Consider the following 14,958-nt stretch of genomic DNA (forward strand, 5'->3'; position numbering starts at 1 on the left):
GTGGTGGAGGGTCCGGTGAAGGCGGTGAAGGCCCACCACAGACCGCTGGGCTCTTCTGGCCCACTGGCCGGGTTTTCCTGGCCCTCAAGAGGCGCAGCCACTCGCCTCCTCCTTGTGTGAACCAGGCATTCTGCTGTGTGTGGCGGGTCATCCCTGCAAACATCCCGTAGCCTCTTCTCCCGAAGGCGGCCCGCACGGGGCAGGGCAGTTCTGCCGGGTAGCCCCGTCTCGGGCCCCCAGGCTGAGCAAGAGGCATCCCGCTAGACCCTCCAGCCGGGGGAAGCTCTGCCCTGGTCTGCCACCGCGGCCGGCGGCATCAGTCCCCCCGCAGTCTCCTCCGAGGGAAAGCGGCCCGCCTGGACAGAGGCCGGGATCCCGCTTTGGGGTGCGCGGCGGGGGTGAGAGCGGCCAGGGATGCGCGGGCGCCCCTTCTAGGTCAGCTCCTGGACCTCGGACTCTCCTCTCTCTCAAGAATATGGCAGCTTCTCTCCACGGCCCGGCGCATCCCCGTTACTGTCGCCCGCGCTGGGCAGGGCCGGCGTCCCGCTCTGCCCCACGCGCTCCCCTCCAGGCCAGGTTCGCCCCTGTTGCTCAGAGACGCCGCTGCTTCCCGCGGCTCCCTGCCCTTGCCGAAGCGGCTGAGCCCTTGCATCACGGCTAGCGGTAGCGAAGCGCAAGAAGGCCCCGGGCACCGCCGGACCCTCGCCTCCCCTCCCCTCCCCTCCTTCCAGCTGGGGCGGGCTCAGGAAAGCCGCCGGGAGGGAGTATAAAGGCGGAGGGCGGCTGGCAGCGCGCGAGAGGCCGTACAAGAGGACGCGGGAATGCCGGCAAGTGCGGCGGGCGGGCGGCAGGCAAGAGGCGAAGGGGCCTCCGGAGGGCGGAGTGGCGGGGGAAGTGGGATCCTCTCTTCCCCGCACACCAGCTCCGCCGTCTCCTCCCCCCCCCACCCCCGGCGTCTTGAGGTCAGCCCTTTCGGCCGAGAGAAGAGGCACGGGGCTCGGCATCTGCTATGAGCGCGGCCCCTCGGCCACTGCTCTGCTAAAGCAGCGACGGGCTCCCGCGGGGTTATTCGCGCAAAGCGCATTTCCCGGAACGTGTGTTCAGAACCCGGGGAGGAGTGGCGGAGGTGAACTCGCCTTCGGGACTTGGGACCCACCCGCTGAACGCGCAGATTCGCCCGGCGCGCTGCCTCAGGCGCGGGTTGGCTCTCTGATGTTCTCCGGGTGGCTGTTCGCCGGTTCCGCGGAGGTTCCGACCCGGGAAGAAAACGCTGCGAAGCCGTGGCTGCCGGCCGGGACCCGTAGTTAAACGCCGGCGGGCTCCCGAACTCCGCGGAGCTGCTGGCCCGGGACCCCGTCCGCCCCGCGTCGACGGCCGAGTCCCACCGCCCCGCCTCCTCGGCAGGCGGGACGGGAGCCCGATGCTGCGCGCTGCTGAGCTGACTTCGGGCCGGCCAGTTCAGGGCGCCAAGCGAGCGAACCCTGTCCGGTGCCCGCGGCCTTCCGGGCAGGGGAGTCGGTCGAGGGCTTGCTTGGGTGCCAGTCCTGTGCCAACAGGGGCGGGGTCCACGCCTGCATCCCAGCTCGCTTTCTCCGGGACCAGAACGGGTAAAAGGGGGCGGAAGAAGACGCCGCGAAGCTGCGAGGCCTTTTCCGAGAAGCCCCTTGCTCGCTAGGAACGCCCTCCGGAGCAGCGAGCGGCCGGCGAAAAGTCGGGTTGCTTTAAGTCAGCCCGGAAAACCATGCCCGGATCCTTTGCGCTGCCCCTGCTTCTCCTCGGGCCACAGACTCCCTTTTTATATTGTGCGGGAGAGAAAAAAGGTGGTGGAGAGCAAAGAGGGGGGCGAGGGGCGGGATCCTCCCCAGACCCCTAGTGGAGAGCAGTCCGCCCATGGCCTCCACCTGCACCGAGGACTGGTCCCCTTTGAACCCCTCCAGGCTGGCAGTGCTGCCTTCCGTGACGGCCTGAGGAAGCGTGCCCTCCCCAGATGCCCAAGGGGTGTCTTACAGTGATGCCCTCCCCCAGATGCTCTCAGGTGCAAGCCAAGCTCAAGGCTGCCCCCTGCATATGCTTCCTGGGCTCAAAGCGGGCTCTAGAGACTTTCGCCTTGCTCCCTTGCAGGAAAGCGCTGCCATGCCTTTGCGTCGCATCCTGTTGCTGCTGACCTGGCTGGGCCCAGCCTCTGCGACTGCCCACACCCCTGCCTGCAAAATGAGGATCACGTCCAAGGGCTTGGAGCTGGGTAAGCGGCAGGGGAGCGGGGAGGCCGGGCTTTGTGGAGGCCCCCCTCCTAGCTTCCAGCAGAGGGACTACCGTTTCCCCCTGCTGGTTTGGCTGGCCCTGCCCAGTTTATGGGGCAGATGGAGGGGTGGCCTGCCTGCCGCCTCCTTGTGGCCTGGCTGATAGTCGGGCTTGGCGCTGCATGCAGGCAGGGGAGCTAGGAGTGATGCCTCTGGGGTCTCTTGCAGTGAAGCAGGAGGGGCTGCGCTTCGTGGAGCAGGAGCTGGAGAGCATCTCCATCCCTGACCTGCATGGCAAAGAGGGCCAGTTCCACTACAACATCAGCAAGTGAGTCAGCTCGTTGGCTGCTGTTGGCCCAGGACTCCGGCTCCTCCTGGGAGCCCTCCTGCCTCCCTCAGCCTGCCTGGGGTGGAGCTTTGCAGCATCTCCTCCTGCCTCCCTCAGCCTGCCTGGGGTGGAGCTTTGCAGCATCTGGTTGATCCCTGCTGGTTGAGGGCATCGTAATGGTCTGTGGGGATGGCCTTGGGAGACAGGGGAAGAGCTGCAGCAGGGGAACGGTTGGAGAAGAGGCAGCTGAGCCCGCAGCAGGAATGGGGGCCTAGCAAAGGTCTCAGAAAGACCCTCCCTAGTTTCTTGGGCTGCAGAAACAAGGGGGGAGAGAAGCACTTTCAGACTTGCAAGATTCTGTTAATGTCACCTTACAATAAAGTTAGAGCTAGGACTTCGGGGTGTGCTTCTTGGCTGGACTACCTCGCAAGGCTGACACCAATCTTGCAAGTCTCATACCCTCTTCCCAAGAGAGGCAGAAGATCCTCCTAGGAATTTTAGGAATGGCCTCCAATACCAAGGGGACCGCTCCATCCACTGAGCACCTCACAGCAGTGTCGTTGCAACACCAGCAGCAGGTCGAGGTACAAGTGACCAATTTGCAGAATGCCACAATACAACTAAGACAACAGCTGGGACAGAATTTGCCTCAGACCGCAGCAGCAAAGGAACATGTTGCTCTTCTCCCTGTCCCACAGGGTGGTTCCCATAGACCATTAAACCAGGCACAGTGAATGTAGCAGATGCCTTCACGCAGTATGCTAAGTGTAGTTGGTGGTAAAATACTTTTTGTGATGTAGCTGGCTGTGGGGAGCTGGGCCATTTGGGTTAAAGCAGTAGCTTAATTCAGTAACCAGCTTAAGTGTGTTGTATTGATGCAGCCAAAAGATTCTGTCGTCATATGAGTGTGTATGTGTGTCAGGGGGGTATTTGGAATTGCCCATCCTCCCTCCTAGAATACAGGGACCACCTCCAGGAATTTACCAGGGACCAATCAAAACTGGATTGATTGCACAAGCTCTTCAAACAGGGCAGAGAAGTGCAATAAAGTTTACCCATCATGGCTCTGTGACAGCTGATGCAAGAAAAGAGGATTCTTTTGCAGGACTGAAGAGATCAGCCTGACACTGCTTGGAGGCTGGGCTGGGCTGGGCTGGGCTGGGCTGGGCTGGGCTGCAGGCAAGCCCAGGGTCATAACAAGGAAGCTGGTGTCTCTGTAAGTGGCAAGTGAGGCAAGACTTCCAGAGTCTCCAAATCCCTTGAGTTTGAACCCCCAGAATTCCCATGTTCACCTCCTTTCTATTTTACTTCTGTGTTCACCCCACACTCTTAACTTGTTGCTCGGTTCCTGCAATACCTTGAGACACATAGGCCGAGACAGGGCAGGGGATGACATCAAAGTGGGTCGATGGTAGGCCCAGGCAGGGAGGAACCATATGCAGGAGGAAAGAAGTGAGGCGGGGGCAGTGGCCTGGCCTGTGGGACCAACCTTCCTCACCCTGGCTGTCTCTCTCCGCAGCATAAAGGTGACCCATCTGCAGCTAAATTTTTCTGAGCTCCACTTCCAGCCCTCACAGCACCTGGCCTTCAGAATCAACAATGGCTCCATCAGTGTGCATTTCCAACGCCAGCTCCTGTACTGGTTCTTGTGAGTGGCTTATGCATGCACACCCCCCCGCCCCAGCAGCCCTACAGTTGGGACCCAGGACTTTTCGGCCTTGATTTGACCACTGGCATCTTCTGTGTAGTCTGAACAGGGAGGGGTTTTATGGCTGAAGAGGGAAGTGTGTGGCAAGGGGGCAGCTTTGGGGCTGGAAGACCCCCCTCCCCCCTCACTTACTCAACCGGTTGCTGCCCAGCTATGACATCGGCTCCATCAAGACGTCAGCTGAAGGAGTCAACATCCACACACTGCTGAGGCTCTCCAGAGACAAGGGAGGACGACTCAAGATCGCCAATATGAGCTGCAATGCTTCCATTGCCCGAATGCATGCAGGATTCAGCGGCACACTTCGGTAACTCCAGACAGCAGCTGGCAGCCCCTGGCCCCTCCCTTTTTCTGTGGCCTGAGATGAGTCCTGGGGAAGGAAGAGGAGCCCATCTTTCTCAGGGGAACCCTGGGCCTGTGAAGGACTGAAGATGTGCATGAGGTGGGTGGGATGCCAGGACCCAGGGCTGGCAAGAGGTAGCCAGCAGCAGCTGAGGGTACTAAGCAGAGTACCTTCTAGCTGCCATGGAAGACAAAGTTAAGTCTTGGTTGGCAGAAGCAGTGGGGCGGTGGGGTATGTTCTTGGTTTTCACCATGAAGAGGATCTTTGATCTTGACCCTCCCTTCCTGGCTCTCTCCAGAAAGGTGTATGAATTCCTGGCCATACTGATCACCACAGGGATGCGCTACCTCCTCAATCAACAGGTAAGGGCCACACCAGAGGTGAGCTGAGCTGAGCTGAGCTGGGGGAAGGCAAGGGACCGCAGAGAGGGCCAGCCTGTCAGTGCTGCTAGTTTCAGATGTCTCACTTCCTGCTTCCCACTCCGAGCTCCAGGGGAGCCTTGTGGGGGGGTGTCTCCACCTCCTGCTTGGAAGCACCCAGAGGCATCTGCTTGGCATCTGGAGTATGATGGGCCTCAGTCCAATCCCATGTGGTGATTTTTATGCTACTGTGTTAACTAAATGCCACCCATATGGGAACTGAAGGGGGCCCATGGCCTTCTCTTTCACATCATTCTTCTGACTGCAAGTAGGGCAGACCAGCCCACTGTGGGTCAAGCAACATTCCCCGTCCAGCATAGAGCAGGGAAATCCTGATTTTGCTTATAAAACCCTACACTTTCCCACCTTGCCTTTCTCTGCCCAGGGTTTCTCTCAATGATTATATCAGGGTTCCAACTGGAAAGGGAGCTTTGCTGGTTGTGGAAGGGGGTGCTCAGCACCTGGCACCTATAGGGAGCTTGGGGCCAGCCTAGGCAAAGAACCTGCCCTAAGATACCCCCCACCCCCACCAGACCTTCCTTTCCACTTCTCAGCAGCTCTGATTTCTCTCTGGCTTTCAGATCTGCCCTGTGCTCAACCACGCGGGGCTGGTGCTGCTCAACTCCCTGCTAGACACTGTGCCCGGTGAGTGGTGGGCAGAGAACCTTTCCTGCCAAAGAAGGGGGAGGGAGGGCACAGGACTGGGCATAGGCCAAGCCTGGCACAATGGGTCTCCTAAGCTGGTTTTTCTTTGGGTCTTACAGTGCGCAATCCTGTGGATGAATACATTGGCAGCGACTACTCTCTCCTGAATGACCCCCATGTCACTGCTGAGGCCATAGACCTAAATTTCAAGGTGCCCGCTGAGGCCCTCCTGCAGAGGGTTCTCTTAGGGGACGTGGTATCAAATTGGGAGGGGCAGATTATTCATCCTCAGTGCTGCCAAATGAGAACGGCAGCCATGCTTTGGGGCTGGTGGAACAATCTACTGCATGCCGAGCCTCACCCTGGCTCTGCTCGCCTCCCCTTACAGTCAGTAAAGACTAGTTGTCTCATTTCGGTAGACTGGTACAATGACACACAAAATACGATTAAAACACACAGTAAGGGAAGAATTGTGTGTGCCTTTGCAGTGGGTTTGGTTGACAAAAACGGTAAGCAGATTTTCCCCCGCCCCCAGTCCCCGGCATGTAACTGTTTGTGGCTCAGTTCTGTCTCAGACCCAAGCAAGGAGGGGCGGGGGCCGTGGCCCAATAGCCCGCTCGAGAGCGCTCTTCCTGACACGGTGACCAGTGCCTTCTGCTTCCAGGGCACGTTCTTCCCTTTGCAAAGTGAGAACGAAACTCTGCCCAGCCTGGCCGCAGAGCCTCGCATCACCGAGACGGAGCGCATGGTCTACATGGCCCTCTCTGAGCACTTCTTTGATTCGGCCCTCTTCTCCTACTACCGGGCGGGGGTGCTAAGCATGGAGTTTGCGGGTGACGAGGTAGGCCAGGCAGAGGTCTCTCCAGAGGCCACGGCAAAGAGGGCCGGCGGCCGGGACAGCAGAGGGAGGAAGGTGCGGCAGGAAGCCTTCCTGCCGCTCTCCCCCCCGCCTCCCCCCCACACCCCATTCTTGTTCCAGGTGCCAAAGGACTTGCAGGTGTTGCTGAGAGCCTCCTTCTTTGGAAGCATTGTGCTGATGGTAAGGGGGGGGGGCTGGGAGGGAGGAGGAGACCTGCAGGAAGGGCCCCACTATCCTAGGAATAAGTGACCCTCACAGCAGAGTTTTCTCCTGAGCTGCACAGAGCAAGGGAAGTTCCGATTTCTGCCCCAAGTCTTGCCAGTCGGCTCCAGTGCTGGAATATCCTATGAAGGTCGTCCAGTTTCTCCAGAGCCCCAGTTCTGTCTTCATTGTGCTCCCTGCTTTGCCGTTCTTCTGGAATAAAAGACCCTGATTGTGGTGACCTTTCCCGGCTTCCGCTGTGGTGATCCAAACTGGCAGTTTTGCTTTCAGTTCTTTATTATAAGCAAGCGGAACTACAGTAAGCTTCCCCTATACCGCAAGGCAGTTTCTGGGTCCTTTTTAGCAAGCTCTCTCCCCAAGGGCGCCTGGGCCCATCCAGCAGGGTCCAGTCGGCTTTCAGCCCATAGCCTGGCCGCTTGGCCGACCTGGCCCTCCACCCTCTTCCCCAGAGCCCTGATGTGGTGGACGCGCCCCTGACTCTGACGCTCCAGGTCACCGAAGCCCCTCGCTGCATCATCAGGCCCTCTGGCACGTCCGTCCCGGTCACAGCCCTGCTCAACATCTTCTTGGCCCCCCCGGGCCAGCCCCTGATCCTGCTTTCCAGCCTGACTATGGTGAGCCCACCCGGCCTGGGACCCCCGCCCTGGGGGAGGTTCCCCTCCCACCCGTCTGGGTGCCTCTGTTGCTGAGCGGGGGCAAAACTGGCACCACCGGCTCTGCTTTGGAGGGCCAGGGTCGGCCTTCCAGCCTGCAGCAGGCCAGCTTCTGAACAAAAAGGACCCCAAGATCCAGAAAGTCTGACAGGGACGGGGCCTGACCGATGCCGAGGGAGGGGCCCGGGCCTGCCCTCTCCCATTGCAACCTCTCCCCCCTGCAGGAAGCCCGGTTAAGTGCCAAGGTGGTGCTTCAGAAAAAGGCTCTTCGGGTGCATCTGGATCTCCGAAGGTAGCGCTGGCCGTCACGTGAGGGGGGTGAAGACAGGCAGCCCCGGTGTGGCAGAGCTTCCGGCACTCAGCCCCTCTTCTCTGCCCCTTTATTCAGGTTCCGGATCTACTCCAACCAGTCAGCGCTTGAATCATTGGCAGTAAGTCTTTTGGGGCAGGCAAAGGAGGGGCACAGCCCAGGAGCAAAGCCACCCCGACTGCTAGGGACCCTTGTGCCCAGCCCCACCCTGCCCCCCAACCCTTCTTCTGCAAAGGGTGCTGTGCCAGAAGCTGGACGGGTCCCAGCCCCTCTTCCTGTCCCCCCTCCAGCTCCTCCCGCTGCAGGTCCCGCTGAAGACTCTGCTGCAGGTGACCATCATGCCCTTCATCAATGGTAGGCGCAGGGAGGGGCCAGCTGGGGCAGCTCTGATGGAGGGGCTGGGGCAGGCAGGAAGCCGGGAGCTTGATCCTTTGCATTTGAGTGGGTGGGCTGCAGAAGAGGGGCCAGGGTGGAGCACGTGCGCGCACCTGCACAGACACGCTCTGCAGGTTCGGCAGTGCCCAGCCTGGCATCTCACTGGGCTCCAGGCAAAGCACCTTCCCTCCCTTGCAGAGAAGACCAAGAGAGGCGTCCAGATCCCCCTCCCGGAAGGCATGGACTTCACCAAGGAGGCTGTCAGGAGCCACTTTGTAAGTAGGGTCCCTCCCTGCCATGGCAGAAGAGGTGGGCTGCCTGCAGAGCCCCTTCAGGCAGGACCTGTGGGGGGGAGACCCTCTGCCCCCCAGCCCCACTTTTCTCCTCACCTCTTCAGGGCTACCTCACCATCGGGGCCGACCTACACTTCAGCAAAGGACTAAGAGATGTCATCAAGAAGCTCCGAGGAGCCCCTGGCCCTTCTCTGACCCCCACAGCTGCCTAGGGGCTCTGGGGGTCTCCCCACCCGCTCCAAACTTTTCCTCTTCCTGCAGAGTGGTGCCTGCCACTTGTCGGCCCCAGTTGGGATGGCCTCTTGTAAGCCCTGGGAGGGTTGAATAAAGAACTGTGCTGCCCCGCCTGCCTGTGCCTTCTCCTGCCTGTCTTTGGGAGCTCAAGCAAGGGGTGTGTGTGGGGGGGGTCTCTTCTCAGATCCATGCCCCACCAGGGAGGCTGGCCCAGGCACACTCTGGGGTCCACCAGGAACATGAACGGAGGCTCCCTGCCCTGGTCTGCAGATCCTGTGAGTCAGAGGATCCTCGCCCACCCCCCACTCCCCAGGGCTCCGGCCTTCCCACCCATTTCAATGCCTCCAGCAAAGGAGAGCCCCCCTCCCCCGCATCTGTCCCACTGTAGAACTCCTCCTGCAGAGATAATGTGGATGGAGCCGAAGCCTTGGGGGTCCAGCCGGCGAGGGGAGGGGCAACTCAATGCAACATCTGCAACACCTCTGGATGTCAAGCAAAAAGGCCCTGGAACTTTTCTGGGTTTAGGAGCTATGGGGAATGCTGGGGCAGGAGAGTCCTCACCCCACAAGTCAGTGCCCTTTGCATCAGCTGCTCGGATATTCCAGACTGGTCCTTGGATTGAACCAGGCTCCCTCCTGCACAAGTTTTTCACACCTAATTTGGGGTTCAACTGGCAGCAGCACCCCAAGACCACCCATGAGCTACCCGCTCCCCTCCCAATCCCTAAAGGGAATGCCCGAACTCTTGCTGAAAGAGGCCACTGCGCTCCAGAAGTCGCAACTTGGCTGCAGATTCCAGGACGGTCCCGAGCGGCCATGGCCCCCTCTGCTCCTCCTCAGGGCAAGGCCAGAGCAGGGCTCTGCATGGGGTCCCCTTCCATGCCAGGAGAGGCAGGGCTGGAGGGCACGGTGGGTGGTGTTAAGAGACGAGGCTCTGCCCACTGCTGCAACTGCTTCTCAAGAGCCTCCTCGGGGTTCGTGGGCAGCCCGTGAAGCAGCCCCCGCTTCTTGGACGGGTGGGCAGTTCCAGAAACCTCCGTGCTGGTGCTGGAGAGGGCAGAAGGGGGCGCTGCAGCTTCCTCCTCCAGCAAGGCCCTGCCTCTGGCGCCTGGAAGAAACCCCTTTGCTGCTGCCCCTCCCCTCAAGCAGCAGAGAGGGCAGGGGTGGCAAGGAGGGAAGGAGGAAAGGAAGGGAGGAAAGAGCAAGGAATCACGAGGTCCGCCTCTGCGCAGGGCAAGGAGGATCCTTAGCGACAAAGACTCGAGCTCGGGAGCCAAGGCAACCCTCTTCCCCAAAGATCACACTGCTCCTTTCCCTTTAGAAAAATAAGACTTTAATCCTTGCCTGGACCAGAAACTGAGGACGCAGCTGCTCTTGGCTGCCAACCCAGTTCCTGCCCCAGGAGCAACCGAGAACTAAGAACTAAGGCTGAGAAAGATCCCTCTGCAGACGAGAGCGAAAGGGAATTCCTTCCTCCCTGAGGACAGTGCAAATGCGCAGAGACAGGAGGGAGGACGGGCATCGTGCGAGAGGAACACCTCTGCTGCAGGGGGCCCGGGCAAGGGCCCCGGGCCCCTCCAGCCTTCCGGGAAGGTCCGCGACAGGAGCCGTTCCGGACAGCCAAGCCGCAGTGAGAGGAGGACATCTCCCCAGGAAAGAGGCTCTCCCTGAGCTCGGGCTTAGAAGGGCTGACGGGTGAGGAACCGCTCAATCATGTTGAAGGCTGCTCGCGGCTGGTCAGTGGGCACCATGTGGCCAGCGCCCTGCAGAAGGGAGACAGGAAGCAGAGGTAGCCTCACAGAGACCTTGGGTGCGCAGGTGGGTCCTGGGAGGGCCCGGGCCACAGCCCCTCCCCATGTTATGTTACCTTGACGGTAAGGAAGGCGAGGTTGGTGAACTCCTTTACAAAGCCCCCGATCTGTTCCTGGCCCTCCTCGTCCGTGAAGATCCAGGGCCTCCGGGCCACCTCCACCTGCCAGCGAGAGGACTCAGGCGGCTGTGAAGGACTCCAGATACCGGGGCCGAGGGGCAATGCACAAAAGAGGGGGCAGGTGGCACCCACCCAGCCTGATGGGGTGGTGTCACAGCTGCAGCCAGGGAGGAATCCCTGAGCCCCATCGCTTTCCCACCTGGATTCCCAACCCACAGGGAGAAGCTCCAGGCTGATCAGTTCCCTCTGCTTAGAAGGTGGGCCAACTGGCCCCTTCCCAAGAGCCAGACCCCAGCTCAGCCCACCTTTTGCTTTAGCGAGTCCACAAACCATTCATCTCCCAGGAAGTTGCAGGCCATGTCCACGTCCCCATTGTAGAGCAAGATGCGGTATTTCTGCAGCAGAACCAGGCCAGAGTTGGCAGAGGCCCAGGGGGAAGTGCCAGCCTGCTTTTCCCGCCACTGGACAGCAGGGAACACTGCCCCCCACCCCCGGCTAGTACGTCATGAAACCCACTGCTCACCCCGTCAACTCACCCCAGTGCTGAGCAGCTTCAGGTACTGGTCATTCATCTTCAAGTAGAGCCGCTTGTAGCCACGGCTGACAGTAAAGCTGCAAAAAAGGCCCCGTTTAGTGGCGACCTGGGGAAGACCCCGGTGCAGCAAAAGCTGCCTGGCCCCCCACTCACCTGCATATCTCCCATGCCGGTGCATCATCCTCAATGTGCAGAGCCTGGCGCACCTCAGGGTCGTTCAGGTAGAGGGTGGGGCCTGTAGTGTTAATGCACGGGGGGTCCAGCCGCACCTTCTTGGAAACTTGCAGTTTCAGCAGATTCTGGGAAAAGTGATTTGAAAAACAACTGCTCTAGGCTGCTTCCACGAAACGATCTGGCATCCATCCATCCATCCATCCATCTCTTCTGGTTTTGGGTCAGCTGCCTTTGGGTCATTAAAAGGGCAAAGTAAAACTGCACCAACTCAGCGCCTTTGGAGAGCAAAAGGCCACAGCTGCTGCTGCTGAGATGCCCAAGGAGCCTTCGCAGCCGCTTCCTTCTGCGGAATTTCAGCAGACTGGCTAAAAGCCAAGGCCGGCCGAGGCAGGTGGGAGCACAGAAGGTGCATAAAAAGTTCGCTCTGCTTTCTCAGGCCATCTGGGGAAGGGCATTTCTAACAGGATGGCTCTTGGCATTAATCTTGAATGTCCCAAAAGAAGTCCCCAGAGACCCCCCTGCAAAGGGTGCCCTGCAACAGAGTTCTGGGCCCCTCCAGCAGGTGTTATGTCCGGGCCCCGCCCGCAATTGTGTCCAAAGAAGCACGCTCCCCACCTGCCTCCAAGCGTTATGAAGCGGCTGCCAGATGAAGTTGTTGCCCAGGTCGTGAGTGACGATGACCCCGTCCTGGTCCCTGGAAGCCAGAGAAAGGCCCTCAGTGCCCGTCCGGGGCTCCCCCGACCCAGCCCCTCCACCCAGGGGACCCTCGGCAGCTGCCATAGAGTCCTGCCCGCCACTACCAGGAGCCGGGGCGGAGGGCAGCCTGCAAATTGCCAGACGCGTACCTGTAGTTTCCTGGCACTCCACCAGCGCAGGGGGCATAAAGGTTGTAAATGTTGAGGCCTGACTCGTCCACAATGTGGATTGTCTCTACCATCTGCAAGGAGCAAGAGAGCAGAGGAGCAGGTAGGCCTCAAGTGCTTCCCGTCGAGGGGGACGGAGACCTAGACTCTCCCACCTCCCCCCCACCCCTGGCACTCTAGGCGCAGTTCTGGCCACTCACGGCAGCTGTGCAGTTCACATCTGGGTTTCTGTGAAAGTTGCATTTCCCCTGAGAACAGCAGAAGCGCTGCAGGTCTGTCCAGAGCCTATGGACAAGAAGCACAGGGCCACTCAGCCGCCTCAGGGGCCCCTCCCTGTCAGCTGCCCCACCAGCCGGGGAGCCCGAACTCCAGCCCTCCCATTCCCAGGACCCTGCACGTCTCCAGGCTCCTGGCACAATCTCACCGGTTCCCCAGGAGGCCATGGTAGTACGCAAAATAAACCAGGGAGTTGTCGTTGGTCTCGTAGCAGGAGAGCCCGTTGCCCACCGTGATTCCCTGAAAGAAACCGTCCAGCGACATCAAGGTGGCCCCTTGGCTGGCCACTTCCCCTCTGGGACTAGGAGGCGTTGACTTGCCCCTGACAGTCAGGCCCTCCCCGGTGTTGCTGAGCAGCCTTGGATGACAGGAAACGGGAAAGGCACTGGCTGAGGAAGGCTTGCATCATGCCCTGGTATCTTTTTAAATCCTGGCTTTATTATTTTTATAAATAACTTGAGGCAGGGAACATACCTTAATACTCCTTCCTCCTCCTATTTTCCCCACAACAATAACCCTGAGAAGTGAGTTGGGCTGAGAGAGTGACTGGTGCAAAGTCACCCAGGCAGCTTTCATGCCTAAGGCAGGACTAGAATCCAGTCTCCTGGTTTCTAGCCTGGTGCTCTAACTACTAGACCAAACTGGCTCTCAGTTCCCCAGAAGAGCAGCTGATGCAAGGCTCAGGGAGAAGCAGCTGCACCTGCTGCTGGGGAAGACCTGGTTTTGCGAGTATAACTCTCTGCAGAGCTACCCAGTGCCTTGGCAATGCCATCTGGGCACACCCTCACCTGGGGCCGCCACCCATCCCCATATCCTGCCATCGTGGCCAGGATCCAGGGCCAACCGCAGGGGAGGCTGCTCCTGTGACACAGTGCCACCACACACGCACCTTCAAGTTGAGGCTGGGGTCCTGCATGACCCACTCCGCCAGAGTGGGGATGTAGACCCCGCCGTAGCTTTCTCCGGAAAGGTAAAGGTCTTTGCTGCGGTGCTCTGGAAACAGGCCAAAGAACTCTATCAGGGCCAGGAAGTTGACGCGGGCCACCTGTGGGGAGGGAGGGCATGTGCCAGGTGGTGCCAGGGACAAGGAGGGCAGGGCCCGCAGCAGGGGCCAGGACCCACCTCCGTGTCGTTGGTCCGGTAGTCTCGGCTATCGGAGTAGGAGAAGCCGACGCCAACAGGGGACTCCAGGTACAGGACGTGGGCGAGCTGGAGGGGAGACGGGAGGAATGAGAAAGAGGAGGTTATCTTTCCTGGCCTTGCGTGCCCTCGGGTGATGGGAAGAAGACACCTGGCAAAGCTTTCTGGGCTGGGGGGCTCACCTTATTCCAGGCATATTCGTTGTACTTCAGGCTGGCCCCATCTGGCTGGACCTAGAAGGGAACAGGTGGCCCTCAGGGCAAAGGACATCTGGCCCTCCCCAGCGAAGACCCCGGGATGCCCGCAGCCATTGGCCCGATGACCAGGCTGTTGGTCCCCGGGGCACCTTGGAAGGTATGATCCCCTGGCCAGGGCTGCCCCACCCAACTGCTGCCCCAAGTGAGGCAACAGCCGCAGGTGGGGGTGTGACCTCACAAACACCAGAGACACAGCGGGCTGGCCCCCTTGCAGGGCACCCAGGAAGGCTGGAGGGGGTCTGCCCCCTGCCCTTGGGAACAGAGTGGTGGAGGCTTCTGCCTGCCACCCCACCGCCCATACTTGTGGCCCCTGAGGGAGGGGATGGGGGCCACTGACCGTGAAAGGGCCATGCTCTGTCAGAAGGCCTGCGAGGGAGCTGCAGCCGGGGCCCCCGTTCAGCCAGAGCACCAGTGGCTTGTCCGCAGACTTGGGTGACGTGTCCTGGGCCTCCACGAACCTGAGGAGAGGAACCAGAGGCCGGAGGAGCTGGTCCTGCCCTGCCCTGCCCTCGCGCCCCGCCCACCCTGCGCCGGCAGCCTACCAGTAGTGCAGGTGCTTGTCGCCCTCGACGACCAGGTAGCCCGTGTACTGCTCGAAGGCCGGCTGCTTCGGCAGCCCCGGCAGGAAGGCGATCGCGAACTTGGAAGACGGAGGGCCCGACCCGGCGGCGGCGGCGCCCAGGAGCAGCAACATCATCAGCGGCGGCGGCGGAGCCATCTGCGAGGAGGGGCAGGGCAGGGCAGGGCCGGCGGTCAGGACCCGCCGAGGGGGGAGACGGGGACCCCGCAGCCGGGCAGGGAGGGGGCCCTGGGGGGGCTTTTGCACGAGGCGGCTGCCGTCCGCCGAGCTCCCTTCGGAGCCGCCCCGCGGCATCTGGTCAGCGGCGATTACAGGGCGCGCGACCGGCCAGACCTCCCGACCCTCGTCCCCGCGCTTGGCTCACCTGGCGGCGGGGGCGTCGTCTTCCTCCGACGGCAGCAGCAACAACAGCGGCGGCGACCGGGCGCACGTGACTGCCGCTCCCGACAGGGCCCTGGTCACTTGACAGGCGGGGCGGGGCCTGGCTCGGGCGGCAGCCAATCGGGGCGGCGCACTACCTCGCCCCGCCCCCCGGTCCGCCCCTCGTCTGCGGGTCCTGGAGGGTCTCCGCCCCG

The 14,958-nt window shown here is 60.9% G+C and overlaps 2 protein-coding genes across 3 annotated transcripts in view; one reads left to right on the forward strand and one right to left on the reverse strand.

Moving 5' to 3' along the window:
- Positions 1-2,088: 2,088 nt before the first annotated feature.
- Positions 2,089-14,958, forward strand: part of PLTP (phospholipid transfer protein) — a 55,751-nt gene continuing 42,881 nt past the window's right edge. Inside the window, exons 1-15 of one of the 2 annotated variants that reach the window (XM_063296793.1) lie at positions 2,091-2,242; positions 2,469-2,568; positions 4,088-4,216; positions 4,428-4,583; positions 4,918-4,981; positions 5,620-5,683; positions 5,803-5,894; positions 6,348-6,524; positions 6,663-6,722; positions 7,214-7,378; positions 7,642-7,709; positions 7,806-7,848; positions 8,018-8,081; positions 8,301-8,377; positions 8,500-8,742. In XM_063296793.1, the coding sequence (XP_063152863.1) occupies positions 2,134-2,242; positions 2,469-2,568; positions 4,088-4,216; positions 4,428-4,583; positions 4,918-4,981; positions 5,620-5,683; positions 5,803-5,894; positions 6,348-6,524; positions 6,663-6,722; positions 7,214-7,378; positions 7,642-7,709; positions 7,806-7,848; positions 8,018-8,081; positions 8,301-8,377; positions 8,500-8,607 (1,476 nt within the window). In that variant the 5' untranslated portion in view covers positions 2,091-2,133 and the 3' untranslated portion in view covers positions 8,608-8,742. Of the gene's footprint in view, positions 2,243-2,468; positions 2,569-4,087; positions 4,217-4,427; positions 4,584-4,917; positions 4,982-5,619; positions 5,684-5,802; positions 5,895-6,347; positions 6,525-6,662; positions 6,723-7,213; positions 7,379-7,641; positions 7,710-7,805; positions 7,849-8,017; positions 8,082-8,300; positions 8,378-8,499; positions 8,743-14,958 lie in introns of those variants that run through there. The other variant, XM_063296794.1, reaches the window with a different exon arrangement.
- On the reverse strand, positions 10,045-14,814 carry CTSA (cathepsin A). Its single transcript, XM_063296790.1, has 15 exons — positions 14,748-14,814; positions 14,346-14,521; positions 14,141-14,261; positions 13,729-13,779; positions 13,529-13,615; positions 13,296-13,451; positions 12,555-12,646; positions 12,331-12,415; positions 12,113-12,204; positions 11,883-11,961; positions 11,247-11,392; positions 11,095-11,170; positions 10,864-10,953; positions 10,496-10,600; positions 10,045-10,391 (listed from the first exon to the last, which is right to left on the reverse strand). Exons 2-15 carry the CDS (start codon positions 14,519-14,521, stop codon positions 10,308-10,310), a joined length of 1,440 nt encoding a protein of 479 aa, XP_063152860.1. The 5' UTR covers positions 14,748-14,814; the 3' UTR covers positions 10,045-10,307.

The sequence above is a fragment of the Candoia aspera genome, chromosome 3 (assembly GCF_035149785.1).
Source record: "Candoia aspera isolate rCanAsp1 chromosome 3, rCanAsp1.hap2, whole genome shotgun sequence".
Lineage (NCBI taxonomy): Eukaryota > Metazoa > Chordata > Lepidosauria > Squamata > Boidae > Candoia > Candoia aspera.

Bases quoted from the DNA above. Each gene is read 5' to 3' on its own strand.
- CTSA (XM_063296790.1), bottom strand. From the start codon at position 14,521: ATGGCTCCGCCGCCGCCGCTGATGATGTTGCTGCTCCTGGGCGCCGCC. The intron at 12,647-13,295 runs GTGCGTGTGTGG...GGTTTCTTTCAG, and splicing joins ACCCCAGCCTCAACTTGAAG to GGAATCACGGTGGGCAACGG. The intron at 12,205-12,330 runs GTGAGTGGCCAG...TGCTCCTTGCAG, and splicing joins ATGTGAACTGCACAGCTGCC to ATGGTAGAGACAATCCACAT.